This window comes from Plecotus auritus, assembly GCF_963455305.1.
Source record: "Plecotus auritus genome assembly, chromosome: 9".
Lineage (NCBI taxonomy): Eukaryota > Metazoa > Chordata > Mammalia > Chiroptera > Vespertilionidae > Plecotus > Plecotus auritus.
The window spans coordinates 125,989,583-126,012,785 of NC_137783.1; the positions used below are offsets into that span (position 1 = coordinate 125,989,583).

General features: G+C 50.1%; 1 protein-coding gene across 5 annotated transcripts in view; it reads left to right on the forward strand.

Moving 5' to 3' along the window:
* Nucleotides 1–23,203, forward strand: part of NAV2 (neuron navigator 2) — a 695,198-nt gene that overhangs the window by 614,089 nt on the left and 57,906 nt on the right. For all 5 annotated transcript variants that reach the window (XR_013958993.1, XM_080640408.1, XM_080640409.1 and 2 more), the window contains 3 exons: nt 13,964–14,102; nt 20,841–21,132; nt 21,876–22,578. Coding sequence is in view for 4 of the 5 variants with exons in the window: in XM_080640408.1 (XP_080496534.1) it covers nt 13,964–14,102; nt 20,841–21,132; nt 21,876–22,578 (1,134 nt within the window). In the remaining variant the exon portion in view is untranslated. The remainder of the gene's footprint in view (nt 1–13,963; nt 14,103–20,840; nt 21,133–21,875; nt 22,579–23,203) is intronic.

The following is a 23,203-nucleotide window of genomic DNA, read 5'->3' on the forward strand; positions in this document are numbered from 1 at the left end:
TGGGACTCCTTCAAGATTACAATCTCTGCTCCTGGACACGTTTGCTTTTGCATTCACCTGGGAAGCACCACTCGACCCTGTTTCCTCTCTGAGCTGAACTTTTACTTCCTCCCCCTTGGGTGGGGGAGGAATGGCTCTTTATTCCCTTTGAGAGGCTTCTGTTTGCTGAGCAAACGCTGACCACACAGAGACCCTGCTTGGAGCCAGTTATTGCTTCCCTCCCCAAACAAGTCACACAGGCACTCGCACACACTCATGCACACCCCACACCCTACTCCCCAGCCTACCAGAGAGGTGGCCCAGGCCAGGGGGAGAGCCTTTCTTAGGGAAAGTCTTTGAAAGCTGCCAGGAGCCAACTGGTAGGATTTTGGGAGAGAGGGATAGGTTTGTTGGAGAGCATCTTAATCCTTCTTCATTTTGAAATAAAAGCTTGTGGCTATAACATAATTTTGCTTCTGAGTTCTCAGTAGTAAAACAGTTGTTCATTGTTCATGGCATCTGTTTACATAGTTCCTTTTGAATTCCTTGATTACAGGTTTTAATAGGGGATTAGTTAGTCCCATCCCAGAACTGGGACTCTGTCCTGTCCTAACTCCCCTCTCAGCCTCTGTACCATAATGTTTAAAGTAGCTATGCCTAGACCGAGCTTCTTTAAAAAAGAAAGAAGAAAAAAACGAACAAGTAGCATGAGGAATTAATGCACATTTTTGTTGGCATTGCATCAAAATTGACATCACCAGGAAGAAATGTATGTCATTGTAACTATGCACATAGGTGTCTTTCTCCTTGGAATTCAGAAGGTATCTCTGTAGGCTAATCATTTCAATCAAATGCTTTGCATTCAATTATTGATGTAATGATCTAAGAAATGTCATCATTAGTGATGTTTGTCTCATTATTAAAAGTAGCACTTTTGACTGAAAAGACTTTTCCAATCTTTTGGTACAGTCCAAGGGGATTTAAAATATTTTCTCACATTTAGATTTTATTCAACTTGATCCGCCCTTGCAGACTCCCTGGGACAGCCTGGAGGGCCCTTGTACTCAGTGCTTTACGGTAACAGTTTCAGAGCTTGGTGTTAGCTTTTGCTTTGCTGAAACTTTTCACAGCTGACTTGATACCACCACGGGGGCCTGACCTCTGGATCCTTCAGCATTTTATGGGTTAATTTTGTTGGTGGGTCGGATTTCTTTCCTGGGCTTCGGAATGGTGATCCCCTCCTAGTTGGTCCTTTAGTAGCAGAGTAGCTGGGTGCCTGGGACTCCCTGGCGTGAAGTGGGCTGGCTCAGCTCGCTGACGAGCTGCCATCCTGAGATTCATTCAGCGTCTTTGTCCACTTTCTCCAAGGACCACAATGTAGTGAAATGCTCTGGCCTAGGAACCTTACAAGGTAGGACGATTTCCTAAAATCTGGGGCTTGGAGGTGGGTACGGTGCATGTCCTGTCTTGTCATTCCTTGAATGGTATTAGAAAGCCGAATGGTATTAGAAAGCCGGGCAGAGCAGCCAGTGGCTGCAGCTGCTGAAGTCCCCGTGGGCTCTGTGCTGGGGAAGTCTCTAGTCAGGAAATTCAGCACCCTTCTCCCCTGACCCCCATCCCCTTTCATTCTGAACTTTATAGTTTTAGAGGGAGCTGGAGCATGACCCCAATGTCCTTGGTCCACCTGGTCATTTGGGGAATGCCAATATTTCCCAGACCATCTTATCAACTTAGGGTACTGATACTGAAAAACAGCGTTGACCACCCAGCTGTTTTAGGTCCTTATTTCAGGTTTGGGGTCGGGGGGAGACCTTTCAGCGTGGGTGGGAGGGGGGGGGAGCTGGATAGAGGCATTGTCCGCCCCCACACCTCCTTCCCTCTGCCACACAAGAACTGCTAGTGGTTCCCAGTGCCCTGATTAAAATGACTTGCAGTTGGAGGTTTTGTTTGGAATCTAAGAAGCCGGGGGAACTTGCGGTTGATTTTACTAATACTACAAATGACTGGGTGGGTTTTTTTCTGGAAACTAGGCTCCAGGAGAGATGGCATGGGAGATTTAAATATGAGTACTTGTCTTGTTTGTTAGGGCTACTATAAAACTACCCAAAGAGAAACATTATTTTTAGTCCAGACAAGGGGAGAAGAAAACAATGTTCATTACCACTTACTACTTGCCAGGCATCTAACAGACAATGTCTCAGTTAATTTTTGTTGCAAAACCGGCAATATTATCCTTAATTTTGAGGTGAGGCAGTTGGAACTAAGAGAGGTTAAGTAACTTTCTCAAGGTCACACAGCTAATAAGCAGAGCAGGGATTGAACCCAGGTCCCCTCCACCACCCTTCCTTGTTGGGCATGGGAGCTGGCTGGGATGGTTTCATCTGCGAGTTTAAATGTGAGTCAGCTGGGTGAAGGCACTATTTGTTGTGAAGAACTCACCAAAGTTCACCAGCCCGGCTGCTCAGACTCTGCTGGTTTCTGGGTGGTAGGGGGGTGTATATTAAGAAGCAATTCTGCTTTGGCAACAGTACCTACCTGGGTGTCTCTGATCTCTTTGAGGCTCCTGGGCAGATGGATAGATCTGTGGCTGCGTTTGTGCTTATACCTAGTTCAGAGGGGGTGGGAGCCTAAAGCGGAAATCAAATCTGGGGAGGTTCATAGCCTGGGGTCTGGCCTTGGGTAGCTGGGACTGTGCCCTGGAACTCTGGAGTTGCCTCCAGAAAAGCTGAACTTAAGGAGTCCTGGAGGGAGAGGTTGTACACCCAGCATGTTAATGCTGACCCACGCTTGGCACTGGCTGCTCACGTGTGCTGGGGTGGCTAATTAGCTAGGACTGAGCTGCTCTCGGGTTGTGACACTAACTTTGAGTGGTTGTTTCTTGACATGAGTTCCTTCCCCTACCCCAGTGGTCAGCAAACTGTGGCTCGCGAGCCACGTGCGGCTCTTTGGCCCCTTGAGTGTGGCTCTTCCACAAAATACCACGTGCGGGCGCGCACGTACAGTGCGATTGAAACTTCGTGGCCCATGCGCAGACGTCGGTTTTCGGCTCTCAAAAGAAATTTCAATCGTTGTACTGTTGATATTTGGCTCTGTTGACGATTGAGTTTGCCGACCACTGCCCTACCCCATTGCCCCAGAAGGGGCAGGCCCCTGTCGAACTGCAAAGTGAGGCCAGATTGGTTTTGGGGTATAGCCACCTCTGTCAGCTGCCCTGAGGCTGTTGCGTTTTGTTTTGTGCATTCAGGTTACCAGACCCCCTAAAATGTATTGGGAGGTAAGGGGGGCAAGGGAGGTGCAGAGGGGGAATGGGAGTGCTGGGGCTCCACATCCCCCTCCATCTGTCCAGACTAAGCCAGCCAGCCAGTGCCCTGTCTGGAATTCTTCTCCCCTACCCCTCGCCTTTTAACTAATTGGAGATGTTTTAAAAATAATGATTGCATTAAAACGTATCCTGGGCTTTTTGGATAACAAGTGGGAGACCTGCGTTCTTTTATGACCAGGATCTATTTAAAAGTATCTTTCCCTCTGCTCTTAGGTTGAATGAATGAGGTTAAGAAGAGCTTGGGTTTCGGAATCTGACAGATCCAGGTTCAAATCCAGCTCCATTTATTACCTCTGACACCTTGGGCAGGTCAACTAGCCTCTGTAAGTCTCAGTTTCCACATCTATGAAAAGGAAACATTAATAGTTTGTGCCTTACGGGGTAATGGAGAGGAGGAGTGTGTGGGATTATGTATGTAAAGTACCTAGCAAGGTGCCTGGAGCCCACTGTTAAAAGGTCTCACCTTAAAAAAAAAAAAGGTCTCACCTTGTGTAAGTGTTGCCTGTTATTTTCATTAGCTATATAAAATATGCTGAATTCTGTGGATGTCGAGGGTCCATGTGTCTTCTGGTAAACAGAGCACCAGGGTGGGTTTGTGGAGATCTTTGGCAAAAGCTTCAGGCAGTGGACCGAATGTCAGCAGCCCTCTCCGGAGCCTGGGAGGAGGAGGGCTTTGTGTAACTGAGGTCAGCAGACAGGCTGGTGCCTATTGTAACAATGAGGGTCTAAGGCATCTGGACCAGAGCGCTGGGGTTTCCATCCCAACCAAGCCAAAGGGAGGAATTTCACGCTTACTCAGGGGACCACCTACTTGTTCAAGGAATGAGTTACCAAAATGGGACAAAGGTGCCTTGGGGTGAAACTCAACCCGGGGCATTCTGAGTGCTGCTAAATCCCCTTACAGCCCTCTTTATGGGGCCGGTGGTCCCTCTCTCCTCCCCAAACGATCAGCCTTGCACCTGGCACTGTCTACACAGACGCTGCCTTTCCCCCGGGACACTGTCCATTTATGGCAGAAAGAAGCAAGTTTTTGCACTTGAACGTTATCATCTGTTTCACAGTGTGGGCCTGCATCTCCTTCCTACAGTCCCTGCAGGTCCCCTGGGTCCTGGACTGCAGCTGACGGGAGCCGGTTATCTCCTGTGTGCCTGGAGTTCTGATTTGGTCCCAACAAAAGGCTATGAGGGCTGGGTGTAACTAGCACCATATCACCCAGAAGGAGCCCTGAGCCTGGAGGGAGGCTGCTGTCATAACAGTAGATGACAGAGCCAGAGTTCAGACACAGATCTACTTTACCCTTCTCTCCAGAGCCTGAGCCGCCTCCATCCAGAGCCTCTGGGGCTCTGAGGTACTGCTAGATGAGACTCAATGTTCTGGGATTAGTGTCTACCTCTGCCCATGGTTTAATTTGAGCTCATTTCTGGGTCATTTTGCACCAGAACTGCAAGCCATGTAGGCGGATCCCAGAGGTGAACCCTGGAAAGTGGTGGCTCGCTTGTAGTTTTATTTGAGTAACTACCTTTTTTTTTCTCTTTTTGGTGTGGAAAACTTTAAAGTCTTTCTAATACACATAATAGGTGTTCATTAAAATATGTCAAGTGAATAAATAACCAGACTATCAATTGTCTACCTGTCACTACTTGAACCAATTCAGCAGAGACAGGATTGAATCCTATAGGAGCGTTTATTCTGATAATGCTGGCAGTATGGGAGAGCAGCAGGTCATCCACAAAAATCTGCTCTGCCCCCACCATAAGCCAGCTGCAGGGATAAGAATAGGTATGCAAAATGGGCATTTTATATCCAATGCGAAGGGCTGGGGGTATGCAAAGGGCTGGGAATTTGCAAAGGCCCCTTGGCTGGGAATTTGCAAAGGCCGGACACCTCTGGTTTCTGCAACTAAGTTGTTAATCTTTGCCAAATTTCCAGGTTAGCTCCCAGGTCCCATGTGCAACTCCTAGTCAGGTTGGACTGTGCTTTTTTGGAAAATCAGAACAAAACAATCACAGTTAACATTTCATATCATTGTAGCTGGTCCCAACATTCTATATCTGCCCCCAACAGTTGAATAATCTTGGTTTTATGTTTGAGTCCCAGCATTTCCTACTTGTGTGGCCTTCGGGCCTATCTTTCCAAGCCTCAGCCATCTCATCTGTAGGATGGATATGGGATTAGCCTGACAGTACCCGGGAGAAACTAAAGTGGCAGGGCCTGGCACATGGAGCGTTATTATTTTTATCATCCAGTTGTGAGGATTAAATGAAATAATGGAAGACATCTAATTAGCACAGAGTCTGGCACAGCTTTGAACTTCAGTTAACGTTGGCTATGATATGATTATCATTCCCAAATAGACAGTGAAAGGTGGGCTTGTGCAGGAGCCCTGTTGCATTCTTTGAACGTGAGTTTTCCTAATAGGCCCAGCGGTGGTTAGAGATGATGCTCTTGGGAAAACCTCCTGGGGAGGAAATAGTTAACATACCTGTCTGGTGGGAACCGTAGGTAGCCAAACCCTTTCCCTTACCTCCGGGTTACCGCGGAGCCTGTGGTTGGGCTTGCTCACTCATCCACACCGAAGGATCTCATTCCAGCCTGGGCCTTGGGGTTTGGAAGGAACAATTGCCTTGAACAATAGCCAGAAAACAAGTTCCACCAGTCTGGGCTTTTGCAACCGAATACAGCTGTCTGGCAGGGGGCACGGACAGCCAGCGGTGTAAATGGGCTCTGCTGGGATCCTGGAGCAGAACTGGGAAAGTGAGCAGGTAAGGCCTGGACACAGCCCTTGGCATGGCTCTGCAGTGCGTTTGGTTACCAGAAAAGAGTCAGGAAGGGCACGGGGTGGCCCAGACTGTTTCTGAGGACGCTAGGGCCTCCTGGAAGCAGACGGAGTCTTTGGAGCAGGAGAGTGGGGGGTGGGGGGGGTGGGCGCTCTGCTTTGTGAAGATTGCTTATCAGAACCATAGTTACAGTACTGCATCTCTGCTGACCTGCTACGGCTTATTAGTGAGCAGAGAACCAATAGATATCTGCCATCGGACTTTTTTACAACATCGTTTAGCATGTCTTTCCCTTGAATAAACAACAGTATCTCGCGGGGAGTCCATCTGAAAAGTGTAATGACCCTCCAGAACCTTCACTAACTCCTGTTCCCGGAGTCCCAGTCTCTTGCTAAAAGCCAGGAATCCTCGCGGCTGGGCGTGTAAATCCTAGTGGAAAAATCCGTTTAATCATCCCTCTAACCTTGGGGTTCTGTTTTGTCTTTTCGCTTCATGGGAGATGAAATTATCAGTGTAATACCACACTCACTCAAGACCATCACAGATTCCTGCTGCATCCACCTACTCCCAGAAGAGTTTGAGATTAAAAAACGGTGGTGCTTCAGGGGGCCTGGCGAAAGCCCATTTCCCTGCTCAGTTCTGTGGAATGCTGGCTCCCGCAGCAGTGAGGAAAACAGTGTGGTGTGAGAAGCCGGAATAATTTATGACTCTTTCACCTGTGCTTCCGTAGCAGCTAGCTTGTGTTTGAGCTGTTCCCGTTGTGCTTTAAGCCCTCTGAGTGGCATTTGAATTCCTGACACAGTGATGTCAGCATCCCTTGGAAGACTCTAAAACTGGTTCTCCTGGTTTTATGGGCCTTTCCAGTTTTGAATGGATTTCCTGGTCACTTTTTTTTTTTCTCTTCTCATCTGTATTTCTCCAAGAGGAGTAGACAAAGAGTCGAGGCCTTGAGAGCCTTGCTTCTGGTTAAAATGTTGTCTTGGGCCCTAGCCAGTTTGGCTCAGTGGATAGAGCGTCGACCTGCGGACTGAAGGGTCCCCGGTTGGATTCCAGTCAGGGCACATGCCCAGGTTGTGGGCTCCATCCCCAGTAGGGGGCGTGCAGGAGGCAACGGATCAATGATTCTCATCATTGATGTCTCAATCTCTCCATCTCCCTTCCTCTCTGAAATCAATAAAAATCTATTAAAATAAAAAAAAAAGATTAAAAATGTTGGCTTGGCCACCTTTGCTGGTTTGTTCAGTGGTTAAAGCATTGGTCCTTGGAAAGAAGGGTTTCAGGTTTTATTCCAATCAAGGGCACGTACCTTGGTTGCTGGCTCGATCCCTGTATTCAAGGCCCCTGCCTCAGAATCCAAAAATACTGAGTTTCAGAGTCTTGAGGAAAAATAGCAAACATTTGATGGAATTCCTTCTTCCCACCATTGGCTAAAAGGAGGTGAACATCATTTTCAGATCTGATTGCTTATAACTCCATTTGTGCCGTTGTCTGCTGGACCGATGGAGGACACTTCACAGAGTAGAGAAAAAGGCCCATGGCTGCGATCTGCCTGGGAAATGGTGCTCTTGAACAGTAGCCAGTGTTGATGATTGTGAGGAATCAGTGGATGCATCTTCTTGCCGTTTCTCCAAATATCTCAGCCAACGAATTTGTAGGGCATATCCATGACATGCTGTCTTAAAGTTAAAAACAAAAAAAGGAAGAAGAAGACAGGGAGAGCGCTGTATGTCCCACAGCCCTTTCAGTCTCCTCTGATGGATCCTGATCTGGCAGAGGCCCTGGGTTCTTCTGCTTGTTTCTCAAGGCTGTGGAGCACAAGGCTTTTTCCACTAAGGTCTTCTGAGTAGCCTTGGAAGTGTAGAGCAAAGGTGAGCCAGAGTCGGGGAAAGTGAAGAGGGGAAATGCTTTCTTGGGCTCATTGATTCTTCTGGTCATTCATGTAAAAGTCATCCATTTAGAAAGTGAAAGCTCCTTTAACATCTTCCCACACATCTGAGGAATGCTTGGTGCCCAAAAAGAGCTTCTTAGAGTTAATCAGGGTTTACTATACGGTTTATTGAAGTTTTAATTTTTAAACCGATGCTCTCTTAAAATTTCACCTGTAAATCAAGTGGTTTTGCATAAATTAAGAGGATGGCCACTTCTTATCTGATTACTCATTCAGATTGAACAAAATGAATTTAAATAATTAGTACTGTGTGTAAACTTGGATCGTTTTCTTCAATAATTCAGGCTGTGTTCACAAATTTAACTAACCTGGTTTCCTCTGGCTCTTCATATGTCTGACAGGGTAGACTTACCAGCCTCATAAGCAAAATCTTTCTAAGCACTTAGCCAACTCTTACAAATCCATTACAGTCACAAATGTCGTAAATTATCTCAAACACTCCCATTTTTTTTACATCTGAATGCAATTTTCAAATCTTTTATCTTAAAAATCTCATCAGAAATCAGTACTTATTTAAAATTGACATCACAAGACTTTTTCAAATTTTCTAGTATGTCTTATATCCCTTTAAATATTATAAACTAGTGGCCTGGTGCATGAAATTCGTGCACTCGGGGGTAAGGGGGCCAGCCTGGCCTGTGCCTTGTCACAGTGTGGGAGCCCTGAGATCCATTGCCCCAAAGAGGTAGGCCCCGCCCACCCATCTGGGGCTCCTCAATGGATTGCCCCAAAGAGGTAGACCAGAGCCAGGGGTCCCACCTTCGCACTGCGTGGAGCCGAGGGACCCCCAGGCCTCCCTGCACAGAGGCCTCTGCCAGGCCCCACCTCCAGGCTGGGCCGTGCGGAGGCCTCCAGACCCCCGGCAGAGCTGCACAGAGGCCTCTGCCGGGCCCCAGGCCTCTTGGTGATGGATTGTGACGGTGTGATGCAAGTCCTCGCCCACCCATGCCTGCTGCACACACAGCCTGCTGATCGGTCGTTACATGTGAGGGCATGCCAACCATTTGTGTATTGCCCTTTTATTAGTATAGATATACAGAAATTATCCCAATGACCAGAAAACTTTCATCCTAAAGTTAAGTATTAATATTGTTGTTTGCTTCATCATCTCTCTTCATCCTTTTAAACCTTTCCAGGATTTAACATCATTTCTCCCAACTAAGAGTCGTAGGTTTATCATCTCAGGTGGGTCCAGGACCAGCCTATGGTTTTTGCTCCGTCAAATTGAAGACCATGAGGCAGGAATGGCCAACTTGTATTCCAGAATGACGGTTCAAGAGCCATACCTGGAAACACAGCCCTTCTTTCTGCTGTGTCATAGCGGTCCCTCTGGCCTCTGGGCTGGAGTCTCATTTCGCCACACAGTAAACACACATCCTCTCAGTTTCTTTCAAGTTTCAGTTGTAATCAGTTTTTGTGGCCTCTTTCAACATTTATCACCCGACGTGGGTCAATGGACTTTTGTTCCCCATCCCGGGTTGCACCTAATTTCCTTTGCCACTTGACTGGATTCCACTAATGTCCTTGCTGCCTGACTGGGTTCTGCATGCCTTCCACATTTTTCCTGTCTGACTCTTGGCCACATGTCTGGAGCCACTTTACAAACAAATTGCAATTCCCCACTAGTTGGCAAACCAGTGGTAAAAAACTAAGCAAACCAGTTCTGAGCAAAAGCAAGGATTAGTTCCCACAGCTTGGTCTCCCAGGGGTGCTCCTGCTTTAGGTACAGCTGGATGCAGGAGCCCACGGGCGCCATTCCTCTGGACACTGCTTCCCTCTGCTTGCTGCCTTCCGGGCTGCTGAGGATGGAGTGACTGACTGCTGATAGCTCTTGGCTTCAATTGCACTTTTTCCAGAGTTGTGTTTTCATTCTTCTCAGCGTCTCCTGTGTGGTCATATAAGTTTGGGCAGTACTATTTTAGATGACGTTAAAGAGATCATCCCAGGACTTCATAGCCAGTAAGAGGTACATGTACAACGTGGATCTCTACGAGGGGCACAGAAGAGCCAGCATGCCCACGTTCCCTCATTAAGGCGGCATCATTACCACAGAGCATCTCGTGGAGCTAGTTTTCCTTAGAATACATCTTGGGTCTCAGTGACCTACCCTTGGTGGCTCGTGACCATTTATACCCTGAATTTGGGGTGGAAAGACAAGTTGAAACTAAGTGGTTTATATCTAGACAGACTTCGCAGTGTCCCAAAGACCCAGAAGTGAAGGAGACGTGGCTGGCTTTCCGAGGGTGGGGACGGCTCTGGTTTCTGACATGCGGGCAGCTCGGAGGTCACTAAGGCCGCTCTGCCCAGCATGGGCTTCCCTGGGTGTCACTGCCGCTTCATCGCATCACCACTTGCCCCACTCCCACTCTTCTTATCACTAACATCTACCTTTCAGGCCAGCTCAGTTACAAGGACCTCCTGTAGACTCAGGATAAGCCTCATGATGCACTGGTCCTAAGGGGGAATAGTCAGGTGTGTGATCAGGGCCCCGGGCCCCACTGGAATAATATCCTGGTGTTGAAAGGCCACAGAGGAAGAGCGGGTACAATTTCAAAGCAAAAAATCTGGGGTTGGATTCATGGGCACCTGTTACTAACTTCCCGTCCTGCCTCCCCACCAGCCACACACCTCTCCCATCAGTCCTCCTTCTTCTTCATCAGAGTATAGGAATTTCTGCTGCATTAGATTCCTAACTGCAGAGCCGATGCAGTGAAAGACGCTTGGGGTTTTTATTTAATCGTGAGAGCAGATTTGAGTCCTTTTTCATCTGTTACGTCATGCTTTCCCGAGCCTAGGTGATATCATACACATGTCACCCCTAAGGAAACTGAGGCCCAGAGTTGTGATTTGTGAAAGAATGAAGTGGTGAGGGACCTGGACTCTGAATCCAGTGCTGGTGGTGAGTTTGCATCAGAACGTGCCCCATCTCTCCTCTGCACATGAGTTCAGTCAAGAGGCATTTAATAAGCACCTACTATGTGCCTGGAGATGGAGGAGAGGTGACTCACAAGGCGAGGTTGACCTCACTGCAGTGTCACCCTGCAGGTGCTGTCAGAGGAAGAGGTGGGCTGGGGTCAGGTAGCGTTTCACCCCCAGCTCTGCCCTACCTTTGCAGAGTGACCTTGGACGATGATTCTCACAGCCTCAGTTTCCTCGTTATGAGGCAAGGCCCCTCTGAGTATACAGGAGAGTTGGTGAGAATTCGTGCAAATGTTGACTGGTTGGCACATGGCAAGTGCTCCGTGATTGGCCCTTGTTGTGAAAGGTGTGACCCAGGCTAGAAGGAGCACATGTTCTGAAATAGACAGACAGGTCTGCATTTTAAACCCAATTCAACATGGACTGGAAAGCACTGGTCAGGTTACTTATTCTTTCAGCCTTGATTTCTTCATCTGTAAAGTGGGGAGGGTAATCAGTGCCTTGCAGGAATGATATGAGGACTGGAGAGAGACGTATAATATACTCAAAGTGCCCTGCGCTATGCCTGACACCTGCGTGCACTCAGCTGCCATCCCCGAGCAGCCTCTGCACAGATTTGGAAGGTAGGGCAGGCCTTTCCCTAGGGAAAAACTAGAAAATGGTATGAGTATATAGAAATGAATTTAAATGTGTGAGATTGGGAACTCAGAGTACAGGGAAGTGAGGGTGGGCTTGGGCATCTGGAGAAGGTCTCAAAGGAGGATTTGGAGCCAAATGGAGGTCAGGCCAAAGCAGTGGAATCACATGTGTGACTTTCCTAAGACCCTGGAGCCTGGGACCTTCTGGACCCCGTGAGTTCATCCACCATACAGCGCCTTCTGAGCCCTCAGGCTTCCTGCTTTATCCTTCTGCTTGGGACCCAGGCACACATTTCCCCCTCATTTCTGTGGGACCCTCCAGGTGGGCTTTTAGAAGCCAAATAAGAGCGCTAAAGGGAAAGGTGATGAAAACAGATTTTCACTAAGCCTCTGTCATCCTGCCTGCCCCTCAGAGCTCAGGGAGGCACCTTATAAGCTGCTGGAATGAACTAGAACTTCTTCTGAGTTATTGGGGGTGGGCCTCACCCATCCGGCATTTCCGAGGCAAGACACGGGTGGAGGGCTGAGTGGTGGGTACAGTGGCTAAGTCAGCGCTTTGCTATCAGACAGCCCAGGAGTAGTTGCTGGCTCACCATGCCGGCTGTATGATGTTGAGCCTGGTGCCTCACCCCGCCAGCCTTGGCTTCCTTCGGGAAGTGAGCCATGCCGTGTGCCCATGTGCACTGAAAATTGCCGTACGGAATGCTGCCTGGCGTCACAGGAAAGAGGTTGACTGCGGAGTCATAACGGCCGGATCCCAGTCCTGCTCCACTGCTGACTAGTGGTCCAGCCTTTCTGAGCCTCAGTCTCTCCACCTGTACCATAGGAAAACGTAGTGCTTGCTCTTATTTTCTCTAGATCAGGGGTCCTCAAACTATGGCCCGCGGGCCACATGCGGCCCGCCGAGGACATTTATCCGGCCCACCGGGTGCCGCTGCCTGTCCTGCTTAGCAGCCGACTCGTCCCGGGCCTGCAGTGCGCATAGGAATTTGTTCGTAGTTTTTTTTTTTAAAACTATAGTCCGGCCCTCCAACAGTCTGAGGGACAGTGAACTGGCCCCCTGTTTAAAAAGTTTGAGGACCCCTGCCTAGATCAAGTAGAGCAGTGTTAGACACTTTTTTATAGCCCCATGCGTTTACTAGTAAATCACCTGCAAAGTACCTGCCACCCTGAAACCAAAGGAGAAAATGCAGTAGGCTTGGTGGGTGGAGGGTGAGGGGGGACTGTGACCAATAGGAAAGAGGCTTTTCAGATGAGAAGGAGGCAGCGGCAAGTGTCCAGGAAGAGGGACAACAAGTGGAAAGCCCTGAATACAAGAACCCTGTTGGCTTAGAAGGAGCAGAGCCCATGCGGCCAGAGCCAGAGAGTGATGGAGAGGCTGGTGGAGACAGGACTAAGGAGGGAGGCGCTCAGAGGGTCTTGAGGGCCAGAGTAGGCGTGTGGGTTTTCAGTTCCCAAGAAGCCACTGGAGGATGCGAACGTGGCGCAGCGGGACCTGACTTACATTTCAGATGGCTGCCACGAGTGGAGTGTTTAGAAGTGGGGATGGAGCTCAGCAGCCTGTTGGCCGTAACCTAGGCAGAGTCGGTAGCAGCTTGAACTGTGGGGTGGCAGGTGCACATTGCAAGCTGAGACAGCAGGACCAGGCGGGGGATTTAGATGCCGTGGTGGCGTGGGAGATGGCAAGGACGAAATAGAAGAATCGTTGCCCGGACACTTGCCTGGGGCCGGGGGTGCGGGTGGTCTCAATGGACGTGAGAGGTAGGCAGTGAAGAATTCTATTTTAGATGTATCCGGGGATATGATTAGAGGTAGAGCTACCAGTAGAGCTCTCAGGCTCCTGCTGCCTTTCGCTGCCTTGGAGTGAAAGGCAGGAGTGGAGTCCAGAGTATTCGAATGGCAGCGAGAATTCTCCTACTTACTCCGATGCCCAAGGAGGGTGCTGCTGCTGCATCTTTCTCTGCACCGCTCTCCGCTCCAGTCTCCAAAGCCACGGCTCCTGCTCTGCCGAGAGGCCTGGGAAGTGGCCATTGGCTTTTACAATGTTCCCGAGAGGAAACTGAGGATAGGAAGTGGATAGTGTCACCTCTGTTCAGAGAAGCACCCAGCCCTTTGGGGAAGGTCTGTATCAGCCACTGGACCCAGCTGCCCATTCAAAACAGCAAGAATGGCAGCTCCCATGAAGATGAGTCACATCAGAGGCAAAGAGCTTTGTCTGGGGCTTCATGACACATGGGGCCTTGGGGGTGGTGTGCGTTTGTTGGCACTGGCAGCCTGAGCTGGCAAAGGGACCCCGGGGATGGTGTGCGTTTGTTGGCACCGGCAGCCTGAGCTGGCGCAGGGGGCGGTTCTGATGCTCAGGATGTGTTTGTCTTGGCAGCTGGGATGACAGCAGCTCCGTCAGCAGCGGGATCAGTGACACCATAGACAACCTCAGCACTGATGACATCAACACCAGCTCCTCCATCAGCTCCTATGCCAACACACCTGCCTCTTCTCGCAAAAACTTGGATGTGCAGGTAAGGAACAGGGTCCCGCCCCCCATGTTCCCCCAAAGGCCCTGCCAGCAGAGAGCCTTGGTCTTGTGAGCCCAGGGGGCCGTCAGGGGTGAGCAGAATCCCCAGGTTCATGAGATGGGGCCCAATCTCCTGCTCGCTGTCTGTGTGTTGGTCCCCAGACGGTGGTCTCTGCCTGCAGGGGAGGGGGTCAGGCTCAGGGCACTGGAAATGGGAGTGGGGAGGCCTTGCCACTCTCACTGTGGTGGCCTTGGTAAAACCATGTTTCCTTCCTGGACCTCAGCTTCATAATCTGTTTTTAAAACGACAGGATTCTGACTCAGTGGCCATTCTTAATCTGGGGTGTGTGTCCCCGCTTAGCCGTCCACGGCATGTGTCTGCTCCCTTGAGAGTGATGAGGTGGGAACAAAGATTGAAAGCTCCAGATGGGAAGACCAGTACGTCCTGACCGGAGCTTGGGCACTGTCCGTGTGTAGGTCACATCCTCCTGACGATATAGTTTATTGGGCCCACGGTACTATTTTTCTTTGAAACTGAATTCCATGTCAAATTTTATAAATTGTGTTATTTTAACACAACTTTTCTCTTGAAAAAAATCAGAAGATATTGCCTCTTTGAAACTAGGTTCTCCAATGGCAACAATCAGCAATGCCCAGGTGTCCCCGCCCTCCAGCCCAGCACCCAGGCCCCAGGTTGCACAGCGGCCTCACCCTGAGACACTTGCGTTTTCAACCCCGACCTTACACTCTCAGCTGTTATGTTTTGAATACAGTGCCACCTTATATTTGCTTTCCAAGCAGTTTCCCAGGGGTCCATTCACTCACCCTCATGCCATTCCATGGTCGGTGGGAGGGTTTGGGCCTACTCAGCCCATTTCACTAGTGCAAAGCCAAGTGCCATCCTCACGCCTGGTCCCCAAGTTGAGTCTGAGCAGCACAAGGTCTGGGCAGTCATGGCACTGGCATATGGGGGCTGTAATCTTTTCCATGAGGGGTCCCCTCACCTGTGCAGCTGCTGCCTCTGGTGAACCCATGGAAGGTCTGATCCGGACAGAGTCTCCCAGAGGGACCTTGGGAGGGCAGAGCTGACCTGCCCCTCCACTCACTCCCTTCAGTGTCTGTTCACTCCCTTCCTCATCTGCTTTCTTTCTTGGCGTTTCTCACTCTGGACAGATAGGGACTGCTTTGGTATCACTTTGCTCTCAAAGGCGCCTTTTCTTTGCGGGTGTGTCAGAGTGTGGGAGTAATTCGGCCCCACAGAAATGAGTGTTCACTGCCTGATGACATGTATTAGGTGGAGCCTCTAAGTAGTTTGCCTGTGACTTCTTGAGTTTTTATTTTAGCCAGAATTTCTAATTATTGTTGGAGAGTGAGGATGAGTTGTAGTAGTTGTTAGAGGAGAAAAACTATCCAGATGAAAGAGGCACAAAGATTTGGGGGTGCTGATAATGTTCTTTCTGTAGCTTGATTTCTGAGTTAAACTGATAAAGTTAAACTGATAAAATTTATTCAAGCTGTATACTTAGGATTTCGAACATCAGTATATGAATCTTATAACTCAAAAAAAAAAAAAAAAAAAAAGCCTAAGTCACAATGCCCCAGAGTGATCATGTTCAATCAGTAATTAGACATGTTAACAGCTCCCAGGCAGCCTGTGTCCCTCCCGCCTCCACTTGCCAAACGTCACAGTGTCCCCCGGTTCTCCTTTCCTTGTGGACACCAATTTTTTTTCTCTGCTATTCATCCTAATTTCATCACATACATAACATAAATAGCAACCGCTTCCACGCATCCTTAGATACTAAAAATGGGGAACGAAGGAATTGATCCCCGGGTGTCTGCATTCAGGGGGCAGGCAGGCTATGGGCGATACTTGCAAGGACAGAGGGAGAGAGGCAGAGAGGAGGGGCGTGAAGGAGGGAGAGAGGCATCGAGGATCAGTAAATCAGTAGTTTCTCTTTTATTGCCAGCTAAGAACAGGCTTGCTCCTAAGGTGCACACTAAGCAACAAGACACTGTTGGAGGAAGGTCCTGGTCTGTGTTCCCTCCGCACAAAGCTAGGGTGGAATCTACTTTCCCCTGATGCAGAGTTAGCATCTGGGACCTGCCAATGCTTTCCTGTCAGGTGCACTTGAATCCGGTTCATGCCAGGCCCCTCCTCTTTACTGGCTCTTTGTTTTTATCGAGCTCAGGTCACATCAGGGCAGGTTCAAAAACACATGTCCCTTGATCATGACCAGAGAGTTAATTACAAGGGACTTAAAGGATTTACTATCCACTGGGTTGTTTTTGCTATAAAATGACCTGCATCTGAAATCCTATCTAATAAAGAGGGAATATGCTTATTGACCCTCACACCCTAAAAGATGGCAGCGCCCACAGCCACAAGATGGCAGCGCCCAGTCCCCTCTGCCCCCCAGCCACCCAGGGCCGCCTGAGGCTCAGGTAACCAGGGCCGGCCGAGGCTTGCACTGCCAGCAGTGGCAGCAGCAGAGGTATGATGGGGCGTCACCTTCCCGATTGCCGGGTCGCCTCCTGCCCCTGAGGGCTCCTGGACTGTGAGAGGGGGCAGGCCGGGCTGAGGGACCCCCCTCTCCAGTGCATGAATTTTCATGCACCGGACCTCTAGTATTTAAATAAAATCCAAGCAAGTAGAAATTGGAACAAAACACCAACTTGCACCAACAGTTACTAAGATTCCTATGGCAATGCTCTCTGTAAGTGGGTTTTTAGTAGCACCTCTTTGTTCCTGTCCAGGGAGCATCTCCAAATATTTGAATCCATGTAGATGCAGCCTCCCCTGTCCTCTCTGCACCACCTGGGGGGCTGAGAAGGGCCATTACTCCTTGCCATCAGCTGCAGGCAGAAGGCAGAGGGGCCTGGCCATCCTTCCCCAGGGCTCACTCCGGTTCTGCACACACTGGTTCCCTGGGTGGATGGGCAGCACCGTGTCCCAGGCAAGGCGGGGAGAGTCAGGGAGACGTGGCTCAGCGTGTTGCTGGGAAAGCAGGTTCCCTGCCTAGGTTTTCAGGTTCGAAAGCCTCTGAGGAATAGCTAAAAGGACGGACATCTAAGGAACAGGACGGTGTGGTCTGCTGGAAGAGCAGGAGGTGCGTGGGGAGGCGCGATCCTTGTAGATGAAGGCCCTGTCTAAGTGACTTTTCCCGAGGATGTTGAGCCCTGAGCGTGTGCTGCTGAGGCACCCGTGCAAAGGTATCCGCCTCGGGTTATCGTGCACTGCTTCTCAGCGCCTGGGCAGACACTCCCCCACCGAGGTGCCACAGCCTCTTGACTGACTTCCTCCGGGAGAGCTGGGCAGCCAGACCAGGTTGTGGGTCAGGGAAAAAGTGTGGACATCCTTGGACAAGCTAACCAACCTCTCCAAGCTTCTGCCTCCTCGTCCATGAAATGACAGTAAATAGATCCATCCTGCAGGGTGAGGGTGGGGGTGCCCTGGAAACGCTTTATCTGACCTCCCTCGCTCGGTGCCTGGTTCTCGGTAGCTGCTCAGAGTTACCTTGTTTCTTTCTTAATTTCTTCTGGATTACTTGTCCCCTGTTTTATATGCAAGGTAATGATCTTGGGGAAGGTAAACCACCTTCAGGGTCACACACAGCAAAGGAGTGGCAGCACCCAGTCCTTGAACCTAAAGTCTGTCTGACTCCAAGCCATGTGCTCCCCACCCCCCCCCCCCCACATCGTGCCCTGCCCCCCACCCCCTCGCTGCTCAACCCCACCTTGGTTCCACCCTGTCAGTCTGAGGATCAGCCTCCCCTCTGTGGGCCCTCGGTCATGAACTCTCCAGTCTTCAGGCCTCTCCCCTCTCCTGTATGGCTGTTTCCCCACCTTCCCTCGTGGATGTTAAGTGACTAAATGGACTTCCAGGTAGGGGCAATAGGAAAATCCTTCCAACATTAGGAGCCATTTGAGAAGGGAACAGCTGACAAAGGCATCGAGAGGTTGGGAGCCGGGGGATGAGGTGGGGGGGATACAGCTGGCTTGTGTTGGAAGCCCTGGGAACAGAAAGGCTGGGACCGTTTCATCTTTTGATCCCTAGTGGAGCCACCAGACGGTCTAGCGTTTGGCTCAGGGGGGGCTTGCTAAGCAGATACGAACTTGAAGGCAGCAGCGTCCCAGGCAGACCCCCACTGTGCAGAGCAGTGCTGGGGAGGCTGCCGCCTGGACCGAGTTGTGAGGGTCTGGTGATGGGGTGATCGTTCTTTCCAAAGGGGGGACTCAAGCCACAGCCCTGAGCCAGGGCTACGAGCACTCTCTGTGCCACTGGTGGAATCGGGGTCCTGGGGGGTCCCATCTGAGAGGCTAGGCTGGAGCTTTTCGGGGCTTGGAGCTGGGAAACAACCAGCCAGCCAGTATGGAAAGAGAATCCTCTGGGTGCTGGCATTGTGTTAGGAGCCGCTGGGCAAGCAGAAATGCCTCATGTCCTTGGGCTTCTTCTCCAGGAAGGCGGCGTGGCATAGAGGGCATAAAACGTGGACTCTGTGAAATCCTTGCACCTCCACTTCCTCACTATGTCATCTCGGACACTTTTCCACTCTGTGCCTCAATTTTCTCATGTCAAATTGAGACTGAACTGTAACTTCCTCGGAGATTTTTGGTGAGGATTAAATTAAATGACACATGTAAAGCACCTTAGCCCAGTGCCTAACAATAGTACGTGCTTAATAAAATGTGTTGTTACTGCTACAATTTTATTAGGGGAAATAAGGCATGGGAATGAATATTAAAAGGACAAATGCAGAACCCCAGGATGTGGTACATGCTAAGTTTTCGGTACCTCTTAGAGTGTACTGAAAAGTGTTAATATGTATCTGAACAAGGTAGCAATGATTTGCACTTGATCTTGTTCATTGTAGTATCCCCAGTACCCCAGAGCTTGTCTGGCAGGTAGTGGCCCCTGGCAAACATTTTGGGTGAATGCTTCCCACGCCACACTTTCATGCCCAGGGCCTTTGCTCAAGCTCTTCCCTCATCTGTCATGCTCTAAACTCTCCCCTAAACTCTTCTCTTAGTAAGTTTCTTTTCATTCTTTAGGGCACGTCTTCAAAAAGGCCTTACCTGAACACTGTCTCCACTATCTTAATGTAAATTCCGACAATGCCTACTAAGTATATTTCTCTCTCAGACACCTTATCCTTATAACGGCCTTCATAATTCACAACTAGTTATTTACTTGTATTTATTAGTGCAATCTCTGCTTCTTTCACTGGATTGTAAACTCCAGGAGTGTGGAGCCAGTCTTACCCACAGATCCTTAGGCCCTGCTCAGTACCTGCAAGGAGTGGGCACTGAGAAATCCCGGTTGAATGGGTATCCTGGAATTGTTCTGAGGAAGGAGCACGGGCTGTGGTGGGCGGGACAGGGCGTGCAGAGCTTTTGCTTCCATGCATCTGTAAAACTGAGATGAAGACTACACTCCTTACCTACTTACCCTATTGGACCAGGTAGGCGCAGGGATCAGATGACATCATTTTGTTACAGTGCGCTGTGGCTTGGAAGGCCTGCGCTTGCCTGTTCGCGCATTTGCTCACCCAGCCATGGGGAGGTTTTTGCCTGGTGCCTGGTACCCAGCAGCAGGAACTCAGTACATGTTGAGGAATGACCGAACACACTTATCACGTGGCTGTCGTGGATAAGTGGAATTCATAGGGGTGAAGGGGTTGAGAGAGAGAGTGTCCATGGTGGCGACAGAGAGACGATTGAGCGTGGGCTGCTCGTCTGTATTTAGACTTTATCCCACCCAGCCGGTGTATTTTGTGGAGGAAGGTGTACTCTTGGATCACCGGCATTAGGCCAGATTCTGGCCAGGTGATCATTTTGATTTCCTACCTTGCTGATGGTGCCCACTCTTTGGGACTTCTTAGCATGGCCCCCTCAAGGGTGGCTGACCTCCCATCCCCATTCTCTGCATGGCTTCTCCCACTGGCATCTCCTTGGCCTGGCCCCACCCTGAGGGAGGCCCCCAGTGTGAGCTGGTTAGCTCCTGCCTTTTCACACAGTGAATCGTTAACATCACACTTCTGTCCCCTCCGGGGTTCCATGGCTAGCAGGTCAGGGCTCTTCCAAAGAAAGCTGGCGGATTATATCCCCGGTCTGAACAGAATCCCACAGGAGGAGCAAGGCCATGTGGCACAGACACGGAGCTGGTGTAGGAGCAGGCACCGCTGGCTGTGAGCTAGGGGGAATGGCTTTGGAGGATGTGTTTCCTCTCAGCCCCTCTCCCTCCCTGTAGAAGTAGCAGGCACCCTCGCCTGCTTGCTCACTGGCTAGGAGTGTTAGGCAGGCGCTGCGCTAGCTTCAAAGATCTCGCTGCCAGTGGAGTGATAGGGAGCCGGCAGAACAAAGGGAAACAGCCAGGAGGCTGGATGCTGGCTAGAGATCAGGCTGCCCAAATTAGAGGAGGTCTGTCGCCAAGTAGCAGAGTTGGTGGCTGAATTCTCGCCACATCTCCATCTGCTCACGGTTCTCTATGGGGCTCTTTCCCCGTGTTCTTCTGGCCCCTTTTACTCTCCTTCATATCCCTGTAGGACATTTATATTCTTTACTTGGACCCCAAAAATCAGGCTTTCTAATAAGATAACCAACCAGAGTACCAAGGCCTGATCATTTTCAAGGGGTTGTTCTTTCCCCCTTAATTTGTCCTGTGTATTGGCATTTTTGCTCTGTGGTGAGGGTCTCTCTAACCTGGGGTTTGGGAGGGACTAACTCAGAGTCTCATCCACAGACGGACACGGAGAAGCACTCACGGGTGGAGAGGAACTCCCTCTGGTCCGGCGATGATGTCAAGAAGTCCGACGGAGGGTCAGACAGCGGCATAAAGATGGAGCCGGGGTCCAAGTGGCGGCGGAATCCCTCGGACGTGTCTGATGAGTCTGACAAAAGCACGTCGGGCAAGAAGAACCCCGTCATCTCCCAGACAGGCTCGTGGCGGCGAGGCATGACCGCTCAGGTGGGCATCACCATGCCGAGGACGAAGCCGGCTGCCCCGGCGGGCATGCTCAAGACCCCGGGAACCGGTGAGTGAGAGGCAGACGCTGTCTTGCATCCACAGGTGTCAGTTTGAAAACCAAAACCGCAGTCACTCTAGCAAGGAATTGTGTGTAGTTTTAAGTCCCCGTAAATGCTCAGGTATTTGTTCTCAGGGTGTAGACTCTGCTAATAATCCGCTTTCAAGCAGGTTCACAGCTCTTCCTCTTTGCAGATGGAAATATGTGAGTGTGAGGGCTTAAGTCTGCGGATGGTTTCATGGCTGAGGCTGTAGTGAATGGGTGTGACCGTGTGCTGGGCAGGAGCTAACCCTCAAGGGCACACGGTCAAGTGTTTATAAACTGTTGGTATGTGGAGATGATAGTTTCCATGATTGAAGGGTGTGTGTAAAAGGGGGAAGTGTTTTTTTCAGGAAGTCAAGGGTGCCTCCTGAAAGTGTTAGGAACATTGTTTTAATGGACAGAGGGAGAAAGGTCAGTAAAAGTCAGGGTCTCTTCCCCAGACACAGCGGTGATTGGCTGGCTTTGCTTTGCTCTGGGTAAATTCAGACTGCTTTGCAAGTGAGTATAAGCTTTGACATCTCCTAAAAGGCTCACCGTGACAGTCATAGACTAGATTGTCTTTATAAAAAGCTGTCTTCTGCCTCCCAAGGCGCTGCTCTCCCCGAGGGGAAAGTGAGCCGGTTCTTTGGAGAAGGGGAGGATTTTAAACAGACTGAGCTGATGAGCTGGCTTCTCAGTTTGCAGGTTAACTTTGCCGATTTCTCTCCCAGGGAAAACCGACGATGCGAAGGTGTCCGAGAAAGGAAGGCTCTCTCCCAAAGCCTCCCAGGTGAAGCGCTCCCCATCCGACGCCGGCCGCAGCAGTGGGGACGAATCCAAAAAGCCCCTCCCCGGCAGTGCCAGGACGCCCACTGCCAATGCCAACAGTTTTGGGTTCAAGAAGCAGAGTGGCTCGGCTGCCGGTCTGGCCATGATCACAGCCAGCGGGGCCACCGTCACCAGCAGGTCAGCCACACTGGGCAAAATCCCAAAGTCATCGGCGCTTGTGGGTCGGTCCACTGGCCGGAAGACGAGCATGGACGGGGCTCAGAACCAGGACGACGGGTACCTGTCCCTCAGTTCCCGGACAAACTTGCAGTACCGGAGTCTACCGCGGCCCAGTAAGTCCACCAGCCGCAACGGGGCTGGGAACAGGTCTAGTACCAGCAGCATAGATTCCAACATCAGCAGCAAGTCCGCAGGCCTGCCGGTGCCTAAGCTGAGGGAACCTTGCAAAACAGCCCTGGGCAGCTCTCTGCCGGGTCTGGTCAACCAGACAGACAAAGAGAAAGGCATCTCGTCCGACAACGAGAGCGTGGCTTCCTGTAACTCAGTGAAGGTGAACCCAGCAGCCCAGCCTGTGTCCAGTGCGGCTCAGGCCACTCTCCAGCCTGGCGCCAAGTACCCTGACGTGGCCTCTCCCACCCTCCGCAGGTAGGTGGGGAAGTGGCACTGAGCAGAACTGTAATATATGGAATGGTGTTCTGGATTCATAATTTCCTGTTTCTCAGTTAAAGCAGCCTCTGTTTTCTCCACTTTATCAGTCCTAGGATAAAGTTGTTTGGTCAGATGCTTTCAGCAGTTTTGCAGTCAGTTATTTTTCCATGTTAGGTTAAAAGTCATAAGCCTCTGCAATCAATCATCCTGGGTTCAAATCTTGGATTCACCTTAATTAGCCGCCACATAAGCTTTCTTAGCAGTTATGCCTCAGTTTTCTCATCTGTAAAATGGGGATACTGATACCCACCTGAGAGTTCTTGTGGAGATTAATCTTGTGTAGCAATACTGGCCCATAGTAAGTATTCAATAAAAATTAGCTACCATCCAGATCTGGATGAGTAGCTCAGGGAAGCAGAAAATTATTTTTCTTGTATTGTTAATTCTATGGCTGAGATTCCTCATCATTATGCTAGACTGTGATCTTGGCCAGATCCTTTACTCAAATAGTCCAACATTCTCCGCATACTTATTTATAACTGCATGTATAATTCCACATTAGTCTAAAATTTTAGTTTCCTTAAAAAAAAAAGCTTCTTAAAGCAGAAGCGTTTCTGAAAAG